The following is an 18,493-nucleotide window of genomic DNA, read 5'->3' as shown; positions in this document are numbered from 1 at the left end:
ATCGATGGATCTATTAGACGATTTCCGACTGGTCCAATCGTATTCCGATCAATTTTGAGTACTTATCAATGCAAAAGCGATTGCAAAATCGGAAACAATTTGGACGTTTACACACCATGCAATTTCTTATCAGATCACTGGTCTATCTGACAGAAAATTGCCTCGTGTAGATGGGGCTTTACTCCTCTGTACAATATGTTTGTCAGTGACTATATATGCAGTAAACCCTTTTCTTAGCACTGTGTGATGTTTGGTTTGTGCCTTATCTACATACTGATAACCATAACGTATAGACCAGAAAAACAGCACAGCATGACTTGCAAGTTTAATAACATGAACTAGCTTAACGCAAACCTTAATTTTTCTTTACTTTGCTTGATCTCAGATAATCTGAGATGGAGAGCGGTCAGAGAAGGTGGCAGTTTGGTCTTTTGACACCCACTCTAAGTAAAGTGACCATGCGACAATAAGTATTGCCATTTCCTCTGCCTACAAGTATTGACATAGATACATGTTGCAGTGTGGCTCCTTCTGCCTCTCCCGCCCCCCTCCCATGTGCTATACCAGTAATCACCAATAGAACAAATTCAGAGGATCGCACACCAAGTACAACATAAATGTCCTTGTGTCATAAACCAGATATCCATCTGATCACCAGCCACTGCTTCAGAGCTATGGCATGTCCCCTTTGTCAAGTACCTTGACAAAGGAGACCTCCTATGGTCCTGGTGATCAGATGAATATCTGGTGTATGACACCATAAAGGTTAGGAGATTATTCTGACACAATAAAGGATATGCTGAAAACAATAACAGACATGGGAGGTAGGGGGAGGGGACCCATGCTGTAACACATCCTACATGGACCGCTCTGCACTGAAACTTGGCAGATGGAACGGGGGACACAGAAGCCCAGCATAAGTCAAAAAAGCTCATCTTCATTTTCAATTACAGTAAATGGGGAACTTGTGCACCACTCTGCTTAGCTAAATGAAATTGAAGGACAAGGGTATACAGTTAGCTGCGTTTGCAAAAAATTTCTGCAATGCATATACTGTAGCTGATCTGGTGGGGATGGTTTATTCTTCACATGAAGGTTGAGGTACTGATAAATATCAGGTATTGATCAATATCATCGCAATTTTTTTTTTAATCAAACGTGAAATTCCACATTTGATTAAAAAAAATGGTGATATTTATAAGTGAGGGTGATTCACTAAATGTGGGTAAAACTTCTATGTGCAAAGTGTAGCGCATATTGTATACATAACACAAGCTGCGCTACATCGCCATTACGTTGTTTGCATAAACACCGCTAAATTTCTACGCGCTGTCTACTCATGGGAATTTTACCAACATTTTAGTGATTCAACTTCAATGGTAGACATGAGGAGTGTTCTGGCTATGAAATTCGGATGATGAATCTCAGGACCCGGAAGGAGAAAAAAAAAAACACCAGGAGCACTAGGTAGTGTAGTATTTCCAGGCAATGAAATAATGTGTGAAACAAATACTACTTGCAACCCTGAGTTGCAATTAGGCAGATGGAGAATTGCGCCTTCATGCAGGTTGCACATCCTCCTCAGCATAGGTTGGGTCACACTCCTGAAAAAGGACCCATGGATAATTATCACAGGGGACACCCTTGGGGGCCGGAACTGTACACAAAATGGTTGAAGGCGTCCTAATGTAGTATGCAATGTTATTGGGCACAGGAAAAGACAACATGTTTTGCAGGACCTGCCAGCTTCCTCAGGTCTACAGTACTTACTCAGCTGCATGTATGAACTGGGGGCGCCTCCCATTATAGGCACTGATTTATAGACCTGAGGAAACAGTCAGGTCCCGCGAAGTGCATCATTTTCTCCTGTGTCCAATAAAATTATTATCTTTAAACCTACCTGAGATAAGACCGTTTCATTACCCATATTTACCCATTGCATACTGCATTGGGGCACTTCCTCCCATTTTGTATACAATGGTAGACAAGTAATTTTGCTATCGTTTTGGTTTGCAGACTTCTGTGCAATTCTTAACGAGTATACACCCTCTCCTACCTCCCCTCTGAAAACCGTGAGGAGCGCATCTGAGCAGTCTTATTTATTGTAAATCCTCACTGCCTCCCAACACTTACATTCCCCCGAGGCCTCTACATACAGTCTTTCCCCTAAAATAAGATATCCCCTGAAAATAAGCCCTATCTGAAATTTTGAGCACGCTCAACATATAAGCCCTACCCCGAAAGTAAGCTCTAGCGGCAGCCCATATTGCACCCCAAGTCACACTCTCATACAGTAATCCTCCAGTTTTTCCGGCCACAAGAAGGTGCTCCAGACACAATTTGTTGGCGATACATTGCGTCCCTGCTGCTGGCGTGCATTGTGTCCCTGCTTCTGGCCATGAACTGTGACTGGTAGTCAAAGTGACAGCAGTACCTGGAGGATGGGGTGTGCATCTGTATACAGCGTCATACCGTACGGGCTCCTTGGCCCCGCCTCCTTGACCATCGGCTCTAATGAGAAACACAGCCTCAGCAGACTCACAGCAGATGGGTGAAGAAGGTGGGCATACCTGGGATTCACATGCGACGCAGCCTGGAATGTATGGAGTGTCCGCCTGTGTGAGGCATCAGGAGCCCGTACAGTAGGACGCTATATACAGATGCACACCACATCTTTCAGGTACTGCTGTCACTTTGATTACCAGTCACATTATGCGACAATCTAAATGCAAACTGCGCCTGCCTTTATACCAATGATTCTATGTTTTTGAGTATTCGCTACCACAAGTCCATTTAGATAATGTTGAAAATGTTGTTGTAACAGTGCTCCTCTTCTTAATGTCTACAAGGCTGAAAAAACAAGCTCCACATAGTGCATTACTGTTGATACAGAATTATACACACATGCATCCACCCAGTGACAAAAAGTGATTTTGTGCTCCACTTCATGTGACATCCAAATGCACCCCCTTTAATACAGTCGCTCACCAGATGGGTGCCACCTCAAACTCCAGGTGGATCTATCGCTTTGCCTAAAGGCAACAAATTTCACAGCTCCAGCGATTCAAAAGTATAAAATATCCTGTTTAATCCAAATTGCACATGTAAAAACAAATAAATAGCACATAGCATAATATTGTTTACACAGTTAACACCCCTGGCCTGCGCACTCCAGTGCACTCACTTAGATAGAAAGAAACTGCGCTCATCGGGCCTCTCAGCCCAGCAATATCACTCTCTCACCGCGGTGTCGGCGTCCCGTACCTCCGCTGTATGTAGCGCTCCTCTCCATGCACCAATCCCACTGCTCTGTGACATCAGACGCACCTGGCTCCGCCCTACGCGTTTCATCAGCTTGGACTCATCAGCCCATCTCATTTGGATGTCACATGAAGTGGAGCTCAAAATCACTTTTTGTCACTGGGTGGATGCATGTGTGTATAATTCTGTATCAACAGTAATGCACTATGTGGAGCTTGTTTTTTCAGTTTTTTCAGCCTTGTAGACATTAAGAAGAGGAGCACTGTCACAACATTTTCAACAGTCACATTATGCGGCCAGAAGTAGGGACACAATGCAGTGCCTGCAGCGGGGACACAACGTGGTGCAGTGCTGATCAGGCACCAGTCATGTCATCCTGGCGCACAGCAAGCTTATCAGCTGTGTGCAGGGATGACAGGGCTGGTGCCTGATTAGTACTGTACATTGCACAGCAGGGAGAGCTGCCAAAAAATATAAGAAGACATCCCCTGAAAATAAACCCCAGTACATATTTTGGAGAAAAGATTAATATAATCCGCTGTCTTACTTTCGGGGAAACACGGTATGTACTGGCTGCTAGTTTGTGGGCGTTAGGATCTTAAAGTGAACCCAAGGTGAGAGTTATATGGAGGCTGCCATGTTTATTTACTTTTAAGCAATACCAGTTGCCTGGCTATCCTACTGATCCTCTGCCTCTAATACTTTCAGCTATAGACCCTGAACAAGCATGCAACAGATCAGATGTTTCTGACAATATTAAAACAGAAACAAAAAAAGAGAGGAGCACGCTCTGGTGCATTAACCTTTTTAATTTTGCCTCTTTCGCAAGGTAAAGAATAAAACTCACACTGTATAAATGACAATAAAACTTATCACACTCAAGATGTATATCACCGTGCCCAAGGGATGGGATCTCCTGCCAAGTCGCCTCCACACTGTGGCCAGTAGTAGTGGGAATCCGGAAGTCCGGTAGCGCCAGCGGGGCATCAAATCTGATGAAGGCGTGGAACGGCGAAACGCGTCATGACGTATTAGGCGCAGGGCAGCTGTCGACATCTCTCCGTGCTCCTGGCCCCGCTGGCGCTACCGGACTTCCGACCTAGTTTGTGAACTTTGTGGTCTTTGGCATCAATAATTTGCATCGAAATGAAACAAATCTGATTGGTTGTGGCTTCACCCGTTTTTTGAATTTGAATCCCCGTCACCCAATGATCAACCATACCAGGTTTGAGGCTTGTGCCATTTACAGTGCAAGAATGGCAGCAATTAAATATTCCTCTTGAAAATCAATAGGTGAATTTTGATTGGCTTTTGTAGGCTCCACTCACTTTTCTGAATAATAATCCCTGTTACCCAGTGACCAACTGTGCAAAGTTTGAGAACCCTAACATTAACAGTGTAAGAATGGCTGCAGTTTACATTCTCTCTGTGAAATGTTTATTTGTCTCTGCCCAGTGATGACCTGGTGTTGCCCGGTTATGTATTTGGCTGGTGTTGGCTGCCCTCACTTTTTCTAACCCTAACACACAATTACTCAATGACCAAGTTTGTGAGCTTTGTGGTCTTTGGCATCAATAATTTGCATTGAAATTTAAAAAATCTGATTGTCTGTTTGTGGCTCCACCCCCTTTTCTGAGTTTAAACCCCAGCTACCCAATGACCAAATGTACCAGTTTTGAGGCTTGTGCCATTAACAGTGCAAGAATTGCAGCAATCAAATATTCCATTTGAAAATCAATAGGTGAATTTTGATTGGCTTTTGTAGGCTCCACCCACTTCTCTGAATATTAATCCCAGTCACCCGCTGACCAACTATGCAAAGTTTGAGAACCCTAACATTAACAGTGTAGGAATGGCTGCAGTTTACATTTTCCCAGTGAAATTTGTATTTGTCTCCGTCCACTTATGACCCTGCATTGCCCGGTTATGTATCTGGCAGGTGTTGGCTGCACCCACTTTTTGTAACCCTAACACTCAATTAATAAATTACTCAATGACCAAGTTTGTGAGTTTGGCAGTCTTTGGCATTAATAATTTGTATTGAAATGAAACGAACCTGATTGGCTGTTTGTGGCTCCACCCCCTTTTCTGAATTTGAACCCCAGTCACCCAATGATCAACCAGGTTTGAGGCTTGTGTGCCATTAACAGTGCAAGAATGGCAGCAATGTAAATATTTCCCTTGAAAATCAATAGGTGAATTTTGATTGGCTTTTATAAGCTCTGCCCACTTTTCTGAATATTAATCCCAGTCACCCAGCGACCAACTGTGCAAAGTTTGAGAACCCTACCATTAACAGTGTAAGAATGGCTGCAGTTTACCCAGTGAAATTTGTATTTGTCTCCGCCCACTTTTTGGTTATGGGGATAAAACGTATCCTATATGTTATTCCAGGCAATGTACTATGTGTGTGCCAAATTTCATTCAAATCCATTCAGCCATTTTTGCATGATCGAGTAACAAACATCCAAACTTTCCCATTTATAGTATTAGTTGGAGATGTGAAATCCCTCCTCCCTCAAAGAAAAACATTTTCATTACTCAAAGCTAACCTTTGCCATTCTAATGGTTCTCAGTATCAGCCTGAAAAACACACTGTGCCACTGAACAATGAACCAGAAAAGGCTACTGGTGTCCTTGCTGCTAATATACCCAAGACAGGTGCCTCCCCTGCCTACCCCTCAGCCCAGCCCCGCGTGTTCAAACAAACTGCAGTATTTAAACTGAGTAAAGATTAGAAACCATTGTGAAAATGCTGCAGTGGGGAATGAGGAAGGGACATATACATTTTCACACTGTACCTATAGACATCTATTGGTTTTTAAGGGTGGATTGGGTTCAAGGGTTAGAATTAATTGTGTGAAGTCTTCAGACAATATTGCCTCTGCCCTTGAAGCTGAACACATTCTAGGCTTGCAAAATGCATTAGGCTTGATTCACAAAGCTGTGCTAATGCATAGCATGACCGTGCTATTCATTTAGCACCCAATGTGACGCGTGGGAAGGTTTGCGCGTGTAAAGATTTATTCTTGCGCACTAACGTGGCAAAGTCTGCACATTACCGCACAACAACTTTCGTTTGCGCGTGCATGGAAGTCTTTTACGCGCGCAAACCTTCGCGCGCGTCACATTGTGTGCTAAATGCATAGCACGGCTTTGTAAATCAAGCCCCTTGTGTTTTATTTTCAGTAAAAGAACAGTTATTAGTTGCACATACTTGGAGATATGGAAAAAATGCAAGGCCCTGTTATTGTGTATTATCGTTGTTCTCACTCTGCACCTATCAAGATCCAATTAGTAACATGCAGCAAAAGGAGGAGAATGACAGCAGCCGCTAAGGCTTCTGTAACACACTACAAGGGGTGGTTGGCCAGCAGCTCCGCTATTGGCCTCTGCAGAATCCAGCCACTTGCTAGAGATATTGCTACCATAGAGGTTCTTTAGAAACCCCTATTAATGTTGCACATAAATGGGTTTATTTACGATTTACCTCCCATACATTACCTCAGGTTACCATACCTTGGGCCTAATGCACAAAATTGTGATAATACTGTCACGCCATGAGTAATGTTTGTTACTGTAGCAATGGTTGCACTACTTGAGTACCACGGGTCACGCCTAATAGCGTAACTTGCAGTACTTGCTGCCAGAAGTAAGGGCAATATTGCCGTGCCCTGTGTGCACAGCAGTGTTACTGCGATATTGTGCATCAGGCCTCTTGAGGTGGATTCAGAAAAGTAAGGGGCATTTACCTAGGAAACACTGGTCATGCTAATTGTGCAATGCACGCTATCTTACTGGCAGAAGTCCCAGTAAAATCTTCATGTGATTTAACGTACTTCTGTGAATACACCCCATTATTATTATTTAATGTGTTATTTCTAACGTGAGATTTATCTCTCATAAAAGCCAATGTAATAACAATCGGCATCAGTTACTGCAAAGAAGAAGCATTTCAAGTTTCTGAACATGGTTAAATGAAGAAAGAAAAGTAACAAACAAAGGGGAGGAAGACCTCGTGCTGTGAATGGAGGCTGATAATAAGTAGGGAAAGCTGACCCCTAACTGTAATTACTCCCTCACTTTTTTTTTCAAATTATTTCAATCAAAATAAATTCAAAAGTGAAAAATTCACTACAGGTTTGATACATACCTAAGTAGAGGGAAAGCTGTGGATACCATAGAGTCTTCACAGTCCTTGGTCCATCCTTTTGTTTCTGGGCGGTCCCGGGCTGAAGTTACTCGTTCTTCTAGGTCTCCAGCACTCCGTAGGCCGCCTTTGGAGCTACTCACATCCTTGGGTAGTTCTGAAGAGGAGTGCATCCATACTGCAAGTAACTTCAATCGGCGGCAATGCAGGAACAATGGGATAGACTGAGAATCGAGAAGGTTCTATTGTATCCAGAGCCTTCCCTCTACAAGTACAGCTTGGCTTTGTTCAGAACAGCTTAGGTCTGGTTCAGCCAGCCTTCTGGAGGCCTCTTTTCCACGAACTGTTTACAAGCAGTTAAATGCCTCTCAAACTCTCACAACTGCTTGCTGCTGCCTGGTAACTGCTTGCTGAGCACACAGCTCAACAGTTCGTGGAAAAGAGGCCTAAGGCCCCTTTTCCACAAGCAGTTGATAGGCAGTAAAAAGCCTGTCATACGTTCACAACTGCTTGCTGCTGTCTGGCAACTGCTTGCTGCTGCCTGGTAACTAGTTGCCAGGCAGCAGCAAGCAGTTGTGCGAGTTTTTTTTAGGCTTTTCATTGCCTATCAACTGCTTGTGGAAAAGGACCCCAAGGGCCCTTTTCCACAGGCGGCTGAACTGCGTGCTCAGTGAGCGGTTACCAAGCATCAGCAAGCAGTGACCAGACATCAGCAAGGAGTTGCCAGGCAGCACAGCAGCAAGCAGCTGTGGGAGTTCGACAGTCTTTTCCCTGCCTGTCAGCTGCTTGTGGAAAAGGGCCCTCAGCCATACAACAGAGATAGCTGAAAAGTTGCCATGAATTCCTTGGTAATATCAAAATAGATAATTAATGAGACATTCTGTGGCATAGGTGGCAATTTATTTGCTTAATTAGCCATAAAATTGAAGCAATTTTTTTTCATGCATAATTAACTTAATTAACTATGACAAGTTGGCAAAAAAGTTGCAATATGAGATAATACAGGAAGTGTAATGGTTTGCCTCTGCCAAGAAAATTTGGAAACCCTTTTTACGCCATTTCTGTTTTTGATATAAAATGCATTATGACTGTGGTAAACGCATTGCTGCTAAAGCTTTCATTTTTACATGCTATTTGCCTGATTTATTCTAGTGACCGCTAACATGTCTAATAAACCAGTGCTTCACTACTTCCGTGGACGTGGCAGAATGGAGTCTATACGCTGGCTTTTAGCTGCAGCTGGAGTTGAGGTCAGTATTATAAAGCACTGTTAGTATTCGGTAGCACTATGATGGTATTTTGTACAACCTCCTACACACCATGCTTAATCCACACTTCACATCAGTGACCCCTTCCCAAGGTATGAGATTTGCAGGTGTCACAATTGGGTTCTTTTTCAGTGTATTTGTGCTTAGCATTGCTTGAATAAAGTGAGTGGCAGTATGTCTGTGTAGTTTAACAGAACATTGTATTAGAACAAATGGCAGTAACTGTAGCCAGGGTGCCAATGGGTGGGAAAAAAGGTGTCAGTGGGTGGGGAAGAAGGTGCCAGTGGGTAGGAGGAGGGTGGCATTCTGCATGGGGAGGAGGGTGTCCTGGGTAGGGAGGAGGGTGCACTGGGAGGGTGCCCCTGGATTGCATTACAGGTGTTGAGTACTATGGGGATACAGGGAGAGGGTCCGACATCACCCCTCCCTCCCTCTCCATGGGCCCCCCTCCTGTGTCCGCTTGCAGAGTATTGGCGCAGCGGTGCTGGCCTTTATCTCACCTGTCATTCGTTCCGGCGACCAGCTTCCCTCTACTCCCTGTTTCTCGGCATGACGTGTCATGGGAAACAGTAAGTAGAAAGAAGCCGGGCGCTGGAACGTATGACAGGTGAGATAAACCGCTGCGCCAATACTCTGCAAGAGGACACAAGAGGGGGGCCCATAGAGCAGGAGGAAGAACGGAATGATGTCGCCCCCTCCCTGCACACCTATGTTACGCACCAGTGCGCGGCTGGTGCCTCGATCATTTTCTTTTCCCTCCTCTGCCCTCGGGTCACAAGGGGGGTGCCACAAGGCAGATCCTCCAACCCGAAACAGTTCCGCTGAATTTGGGATGGTTGGGGGATCTGTGACTGTATTTATACATACCTCTCAACTTTTTGAGATGAGAAAGAGGGACACTTAAGCCACACCCCTGCCACACCTCTAACCACACCCCCTTGCAGGGAATCATGCATACAATAAACATTTAATAAGAAAAATTTGTTGTTTTATCATTCAAACCACACGGGTCCTCTTTATCCTGGTTTATTTTCCGTCATATTAACATTTTAAATTAGTCATATATCAATTTAAAGGATGGGAATAAAGTTTACAGTCAATCAAACACATTTTTTTAGTAGAGAAATATATATATTTACATAGAGTGACTAAGTCCTGAAAGAGGGACAAATGAGGAGGAAAGAAGGACAGAGGGACAGGGTTCCTAAAGAGGGACTGTCCCTCCGAAAGAAGGACAGTTGGGAGCTATGTTTATAGTTACCTGATCCACATCAGTATAGAGTAGTATCTCCCAATGCAAAATCCATGCACTTATGAAGAGCAGTCATAATACAGTGGCCAGCTTCTCTGTTTTTTTGCGCACCGTGATGTCATGCCTCATCCACTTTCCCCTTGCCTGCCTGTCTATCCATGGTGATGAAAGAAAGGTGAGTGGGGATGTGGGTGGAAAGAGCAGACCTGGCCATTGCATCCAAATCAGTGACTGCGACCAAGGTACTGGTCAAATTTTATTGGCAATTACTACACTATACTGATCCACTATACTGATCAAGATTGGGGAATTGATGGCACTAAAATTACAATTCACAGTCATGCACCTACTGGGGAGGTGTTTACTTATATTACTTTATTGCATGAAGAGTAGAGACTCCAGGAGCACTCGTCATTAAAACACTTGTAATGATTCTTCATTTAAAAAATGCTTATAACAATCGAACAGTGAATAAAAGGTACACAATACTTATCAGACACAAGGCAGTGATGTAGTGGTGCGGAGGAAGGTCGACGATCGTTTCACCTGGAAGGCACCCCACTAGGTGAGTTATGTTTTGTTGGTACAGCTAGTGTGTAGTTTGGGACAGGTTCCTGGTGGTAATTGATGAATGGGAGTGTCTCCAGCCAGGTATAAAGGTGGGCAGGTAGCTGGGGTTGACATACCGTCTTGAGAAAGCCCTCCAGGCGAAACTATCATCAATCTTCCTCTGCATCATTACATCGCTGCCTTGTGTCTGATAAGTATTGTGTACTTTTTATTCACTATTTGATTGCTATAAGCATATTTTTAAATGAAGAATAAGTGCTCCTGGATTCACTACTCTTCATGCAATACTATATAGCCTGTGTTTTCATCAGAAAGTTGCACCGTCTGATGTTTAAGCCATGTTTTAGTGTAGCAAGCAAGCTATGTTTTAGTGTAGCAAGCAGTCATAGGTGTGCATCAAGCTTTTCTCTACTGGTGATTTTTATACTTCTATAACTTTGTTTAACACTGAGTCCATACTAAAATTACTTATTTCTTGTCAACTTTATCTAAGATGAAAGCTTAGATCACTTTAAGCATTCAAGTGGGGTTGTTTGACTTCTGTTATTGACTTTTGAATGTTATTGTTTTTCTTTCATCCTGACAGTTTGAAGAAAAGTTTGTGGAAACAAAAAAGGACTATGAAAATATGGTGAAAAGTATGAAATGTCTTTATTCTTTTTTTTTTCTCCTATGATGTACAGGTAGCCCCCAGCTAACAAACGAGATAGGGACTGTAGGTTCGTTCTTAACCTGAATCCATTCTTAAGTCGGAACACTGTGCCATCTCTGTCCCCTGTACCTTCTCTGTACCCCCCCTGTGCCTCCAGTGTCCCCCCGTGTCACCTCTGTACCCTGTGCCTTCAGTGCTGCCCTCTGTCCCCTCCACTGTGTCACCTCTGTCCCCCTGTATCACCTCTGTTCCACGATGCCTTCAGTGTCCCTCTCTGTCCCCCCACTATGTTACCTCTGTCCCCCTGTTTTCTTATTGTCCCCTCTGTGCCACCTCTGACCCCAAATTTGTCACCTCTTTCCCCCTGTTCCCTCAGTGTCCCCTCTGTGCCACCTCTGCCCTCCACAGTTTCACCTCTATCCCTCTATTCCCTCAGTGTCACCCTCTGTGCCACTTCTGCCTCCACTGTGTCCCTTTGTTCCACCTCTGCCTCCACTGTGTCCCTTTGTACTACCTCTGCCTTCACTGTGTCCCATTGTACTACCTCTGCCTCCACTTTGTACCATTGTACCACCTCTGCCTCCACTGTGACCCACTGTACTACCTCTGCCTCCACTGTGTCCCATTGTACTACCTCTGCCTCCACTGTGTCCCACTGTACTACCTCTGCCTCCACTGTGTCCCATTGTACTACCTCTGCCTCCACTGTGTCCCACTGTACTACCTCTGCCTCCACTGTGTCCCATTGTACTACCTCTGCCTCCACTGTGTCCCATTGTACCACCTCTGCCTCCACTGTGTCCCACTCTACTACCTCTGCCTTCACTGTGTCCCATTGTACTACCTCTGCCTTCACTGTGTCCCACTGTACTACCTCTGCCTCCACTGTGTCCCTTTGTTCCACCTCTGCCTCCACTGTGTCCCTTTGTTCTACCTCTGCCTCCACTGTGTCCCACTGTACTACCTCTGCCTCCACTGTGTCCCACTGTGCTACCTCTGCCTCCACTGTGTCCCACTGTACTACCTCTGCCTCCACTGTGTCCCACTGTACTACCTCTGCCTCCACTGTGTCCCACTGTACTACCTCTGCCTCCACTGTGTCCCACTGTACTACCTCTGCCTCCACTGTGTCCCATTGTACTACCTCTGCCTCCACTGTGTCCCACTGTACTACCTCTGCCTCCACTGTGTCCCATTGTACTACCTCTGCCTCCACTGTGTCCCACTGTACTACCTCTGCCTCCACTGTGTCCCACTGTACTACGTCTGCCTCCACTGTGTCCCATTGTACTACCTCTGCCTCCACTGTGTCCCACTGTACTACCTCTGCCTCCACTGTGTCCCACTGTACTACCTCTGCCTCCACTGTGTCCCACTGTACTACCTCTGCCTCCACTGTGTCCCACTGTACTACCTCTGCCTCCACTGTGTCCCACTGTACTACCTCTGCCTCCACTGTGTCCCACTGTACTACCTCTGCCTCCACTGTGTCCCACTGTACTACCTCTGCCTCCACTGTGTCCCACTGTACTACCTCTGCCTCCACTGTGTCCCACTGTACTACCTCTGCCTCCACTGTGTCCCACTGTACTACCTTTGCCTCCACTGTGTCCCACTGTACTAACTCTGCCTCCACTGTGTCCCTTTGTACCACCTTTGCCACACTGTGTACCTTTGTACTACCTCTGCCTCCACTGTGTCCCACTGTACTACCTCTGCCTCCACTGTGTCCCACTGTACTACCTTTGCCTCCACTGTGTCCCACTGTACTAACTCTGCCTCCACTGTGTCCCTTTGTACCACCTTTGCCACACTGTGTACCTTTGTACCACCTCTGCCTCCACTGTGTCCCTTTGTACCACCTTTGCCACACTGTGTCCCTTTGTACCACCTCTGCCTCTTTCTGCCCTAGTGATGATCATAACGTGCTAATTTTACAGAAAATATCACAAAAAAATTTGCAATGAAAATTATACGTCATTACGATTTTGAAAATGAATTGATTAAATGTAATCCACTCACACTTCCAGAGGGTCCCAGCACTGGATCACAAGTTTGCTTTAAAATGTTTAAATGTGTCTGCAGAACTCAGAACTTGCGATATAGTACAGTGTACTGCAGCTACATGTCATTTTACAGCGTTTAAAAATCATTTTTTCTTTGAATTCATATTGGCGGGTCGTTCACAAGTTAGGAACTACTTGTACTTCTCACAGTTTAGCCTGTTAAGTAGAAAAATGATTAGAAGGCACATATGAGGCTTACAATGCAGAGCAGGAGAGATTACAATGAATAACCTGATGAACATTGTCGCCTCCTACACATGCTAGCTAGGGGGTCTTTGACTGAGGCGACTGGTCTGGCCCATATCTGCCAAGAATCTAGCATGTGTGCAGCCTCCTGGATGCATTACTAGGAGATCCAGACTGCTGCTTCATCTCATCCCAGTGCATTGTTCTCCTCCTCAACTTCCCTGCTCAAAGCCACTCATTCGTGCACCATGATATTGTCGCTTCTACCTCCTCCATAGCAACAGAATTTCTATCAACACTTCTATTGCCACCCACATCTGTACAGCAATTGGCCCTGAACTGTCGCACCAAAAGATCGGGTCCTGATCTCTGCGGGTGACATTTTAGGTGTGTGTACACACTTAAGGTGGGCATTGTAGTGCAAAAATAAAGGCAAGGCAATACATATGTAGGGGTTGCTTCATAAAATGTATCTCATTGCCTCTCCTTACATGTTTTTCATCTTATCTATAATATAAATGTTCCAAGCCAAATAAATCACCCAGATGACGTTATGGTGCCCATAATGTGTCCCATAATTTCCCAGCAGATTAGATCAATAATTCGATAAATTTTGGCTGAAAATTGATTGAATTGGTCAAATAGAAAATCTTAATTGATCAGCGCCGGGTTGGGATAGGTGGCAGATCGGCCCATAGCATTGCATTGTGTCATGCTTAAATCTATAGAATATTTACAGGTATTGTGTGGAAGGAATAGATCCTTTTCTGATGAAAGTGGGGTCTGTCTTTTGGGCATGTCTGGCAACCATCTTCCAGTGTATGGCCACCTTTACTCCTGATTGATTTAAATTCAATTTTTTATTTTTAGTAGTTTTTTGTTGTTGGGTGCTTAAATGTTTTTATATGAAACACTCTTGTGTCCAGGTTTCAACTTTCAAGGGCCTAGCACATCCTTGTATTTTTGCCTACATGTCTGGATGTTCTTTCACTGTCTCCTATTCCATTACTCCTCTCAAAGGCTGTTGTCTGTTGGTGTCCCACAAGGCTTTGTCCTTGGACCTCGTCTCTTCTCCATCTGTACTCATGTTCTGAAACAATAAATGCGCGGTTTTCAATATCAACTCTATGCTGATGATACCCGACACAATCTCCCAGCTCCTGACCTTTCTACACTTCAGTCTTCTGTTTCTGCATTCATGGTATCCCATTTCCTCAGCAATGCAAGTGTATAGACACTTGCTCAACTTATGATGGGAAACAGCAATTAGGAAATGGATCTGCTCAGTCAAAGTGAAATTCTTGTGCTCTGCTCCTATTTTGTGATCAGTGTGTGTGACACACGGATGGTAATCTCCACAACAGACTGTTTACTGCTTTGTCTGAGAGCAGATGTCACGTGGTTCCACTTCCTCATATTTACTTCACTGTCTGTTTTCTGCAGGCCAGTTTAATAAAGAGCCAATTCAGCAATGATTTTGCTTTTGGTTTGAAATAGACAAGTGGAATCTTGGTCGGCACAGGAAATCTACTGTAAACTGTAATTTTATATGCAGCTTCACATTTGCAATAAGCCAGCTTTTCAGTGCTGCAGGCACTTTGGTGTGGACTAAAGTTAATAACTCCCTCAGTAACTAAGCAACACATCATTAAGGCATGAACTCTATGCACACGAGATGCTGACACACACATCATTATTACGTCTATATTAAAATCAGGAAAATTTACTTACACACATGTTGCAACATGACAAATTATCCAACTCCAACAAACAGCAGAATGGTATCTGAACAATAAGGGTACTTGATCGGAAGTGAGTAGCACTCTGACCTTGCAGCAGTAGAGTCCTACGTCTGAATCCTAGCAAGTACAATATTTGCAAGGAGTTTGCATTTTCTCTTTAAAGGGACTCCAAGGAGTGCCCGAATTTAAAAGAATGCTTACATGGGGCTTCTTCTAGCTTATCGTAGGTCCTGCGGCGTCTTCCTGGGTCCTCTCCTTCAGCCTCTGCCGGCCCTCCATTACCGACGTCACCCGGCGACACACGGGCCTGGTGTTGGGCCGACTCTTCCTGGTTAATGACGCAATGCATCATCACGCCGGCTGCTTCGTGTCATCATGGCGGTCGGCGTGACAGGTCTGCGCATGCATGGGTTTTCCGCGACGCGGACCACGTGATGACGCATTGCGTCATTAACCAGGAAGAGCTGACCTGACACCAGGCCCGGGTGTCGCCGGTAACGGGGGGCCGGCGGAGGCTGAAGGAGAGGACCCAGTAGGACGCTGCAGGACCTTGTCGCCTACGATAAGCTGGAAGAAGCCCCAGGTAAGTGTATTCTTTTAAATTCGTGCACTCCTCGGACTCCCTTTAAGCTTGTGTAGGTTTCCTGTGGGTGCTCACTTGTTCTCCCAAAAATTTACTGGCAAGTTAATTAAATTCATCCAAAATTGTATATTAGAGACTTTACATTATGTGTCTCTTCAGGAGAAATTAGTTAGGATGAGTTCACTTGCCACTGAAAAAGCCTGTTCAAAACAACGCCTTACTCGCTCCATACGGGTACAACCAGCTCCTGTATTTAATCTCATCAGTCAATTTAGTGTAAGAAGCGGATTCATTTCTTCTTGTTATGCTCTATTGATTGGGCTATTTCTGAAGAAGATCTGGATCTTGACGAATGAAGATTGGGTGGCTGTTCTTCAGTTGGTCCCCTTGGTATCCACCAATGCCTCCCAAAAGTTGTAGCAACTTAACCATTTCCCTACCCTGGGGTTTTTCCCCTTAAAAACCAGAGCTATTTTCCACATTTCACACTCCTACCATTCATTAGCCAATAACTTTATCACTACTTATCACACATAAATGATCTATGCCTTGTTTTTTCCGCCACAAATTGGGCTTTCTTTGGGTGGTTCTTTTTGCTAAGAATTATATTATTTTCTATGCATTTTAAAGGGAGCAATGGGTAAAGAAATGAAAAAAGTAATTATTTCTCAGATTTCAGCCATTATAGGGGTTGATTCATTAACCGGTGGTAAGCGAGTTTGAACGTCTTAAGGTTAAAGAGACACTGAAGCGAAAAAAAATTATGATTTGTATGTGTAGTACAGCTAAGAAATAAAACATTAAGATCAGATACATCAGTCTAATTGTTTCCAGTACAGGAAGATTTAAGAAACTCCAGTTGTTATCTCTATACAAAAAAGCCATTAAGCTCTACGACTTTCAAAGTGGTGGAGAGGGCTGTTTTCTGACTTTTATTATCTCAACTGTTAGTTAATTTTTTACTTTTTCTCTGTCAGAGGAGAGGTTATTAGTTCACAGACTGCTCTGAAAGAATCATTTTGAATGCTGAGTGTTGTGTAATCTGCACATATTAGAGAATGATGCAATTTTAGAAAAACCACTATATACCTGAAAATAAAAATATGAGAATATTTTCTTTACTGATAATCTTCTAGTAATTATTCATAGTACACAACCAATTCATTATATCATATTTTTTTTTTCGCTTCAGTGTGTCTTTAAGACGTCCAAACTACAGTGCTAAGGACTGGAATGTTGCACTTTGGGTGTTAACTCGGTGCGATGAAAACGGCGCATATGGTGCCCCTGAAACGGTGCACCAGTGCGCCCGTCGGTGCGACCTTTAGGGCGCACCGGTGCGCCGTTTCAGGGGCATCATATGCAACGTTTTCAGTGCACCAAGTTAACGTTTTATGCGCTATGTAGTTTTGCGCGACTATTAGTGCGCGCAAAGCTACTTTCCGTGCACTAAGGGGCTTTTCACTCACTGCGCCGGTTAGTGAATCAAGCCCATAGTTTGAAAATAAAAATTGCTACTGTAAGTTAAACCTACACATTTTTATTTCATATGATTTGGGCAGGGTGGCTAGATATTCCGGGGCTACTGGCCTACTCTCTAATTCGTGATAGGATATTTGGAGGGATTACTTAATAAAGGAAGTTTGTTTCTTAGTTTGTTTCTTTGGTCCCATCATTTTCCTAATGAATATGAGAATAACTTGATGTGGTGTCTTTTCATTATTAAATTAATTTATTGGGGGGGGGGGGGGGGGTTGACAGGTCGCGCTGTGCCACTGTTATGTTTAGTTTGCTGATTACTCTTCTATGAGTTGCTGCTGCTGCTGCTGTGTTTATAATCTATATGTTATTGTCATGTTGTTATATGTCTGTTGGTTTTTTAATAAAGGCTGATTAAAAAAAAAGAAAAAGCCTGTTCATCTTGGCAGGGGTGGTTGGTAACATGCACTATGCAAGTAGCGTAGTGCATGTTACCCTAGCAATGCAAGCGTTGACCAGGTAATGTGGGTTGCACTAGTTGCACAACACATGCTACATAGCCGGTGTTAGTAATAATAGAATTGCTGTGCGCTGCCTGCACATGGCTATTATTATTTATTGTATTTATAAAGCGCCAACATATTACGCAGCGCTGCACAATAGATAAATGGGTTAACATACAGGTAGAACATACGGAAACTCACAACAAAACAAGATCATGCAAATGATTTGATAACAATACAGTGTCATAGGTCAAAATAGAGACTGTTCGAGTCCACAAGAGGGGTGGTTGTGAGTAAGATTGCATAATCAAGCTGGATACATTAGGGAGGAGGGCCCTGCCAGAGGTTTACAATCTAAAGGGTGGGGTGGAGACAATAGGTACATCTTCTGAGAGGGTGTCTAACAGAACATATTATGGTGCTGGTGTAGGGGGTTATCCTATCTTGCTGTTTAGTGAATTGGACCCTGGTGAGCAGTTTATGCTCACAGAGATGGGTGGGTGGCAAGTCTCCTAAAAGCCACCAGAGTGTTTGATGCCAAAGACGTGGCCCAAAAGTGGGGGATCGGCTTCTACTCGAGTCAGTCTTTAGTGACCCCCCACCTTAGTGTGAAAAAATAACTGAGCACTAATGGCCGCATGCCCCCTCCCCATCTGCCGCTGTGTAGAGAATTATGGAGCACTGGTGACTGTGTTAATCCCTCCCCCGCCATTAGATCAGAGAGTGTGGCTGACCTGCGAGCATCCCTGTCGGCAAAATGCAGAGCGATGGGAGCTTGGTG

At 44.2% G+C, this 18,493-nt stretch overlaps 1 protein-coding gene across 2 annotated transcripts in view; it reads left to right on the top strand.

Annotated features, from left to right (window-relative positions):
• LOC137571761 (glutathione S-transferase 3-like) overlaps positions 1-18,493 on the top strand; it is a 90,707-nt gene that overhangs the window by 52,677 nt on the left and 19,537 nt on the right. The window contains exons 2-3 of one of the 2 annotated variants that reach the window (XM_068281359.1): positions 8,564-8,661; positions 11,088-11,139. In XM_068281359.1, coding sequence (XP_068137460.1) covers positions 8,575-8,661; positions 11,088-11,139 — 139 coding nt within the window. In that variant the 5' untranslated portion in view covers positions 8,564-8,574. The remainder of the gene's footprint in view (positions 1-8,563; positions 8,662-11,087; positions 11,140-18,493) is intronic. The other variant, XM_068281360.1, reaches the window with a different exon arrangement.

The sequence above is a fragment of the Hyperolius riggenbachi genome, chromosome 4 (assembly GCF_040937935.1).
Source record: "Hyperolius riggenbachi isolate aHypRig1 chromosome 4, aHypRig1.pri, whole genome shotgun sequence".
NCBI classification, from domain to species: Eukaryota; Metazoa; Chordata; class Amphibia; order Anura; family Hyperoliidae; genus Hyperolius; species Hyperolius riggenbachi.
The sequence above is the reverse complement of the archived record's forward strand: the minus strand, read 5'-3'. Positions and strand labels throughout refer to the sequence as shown.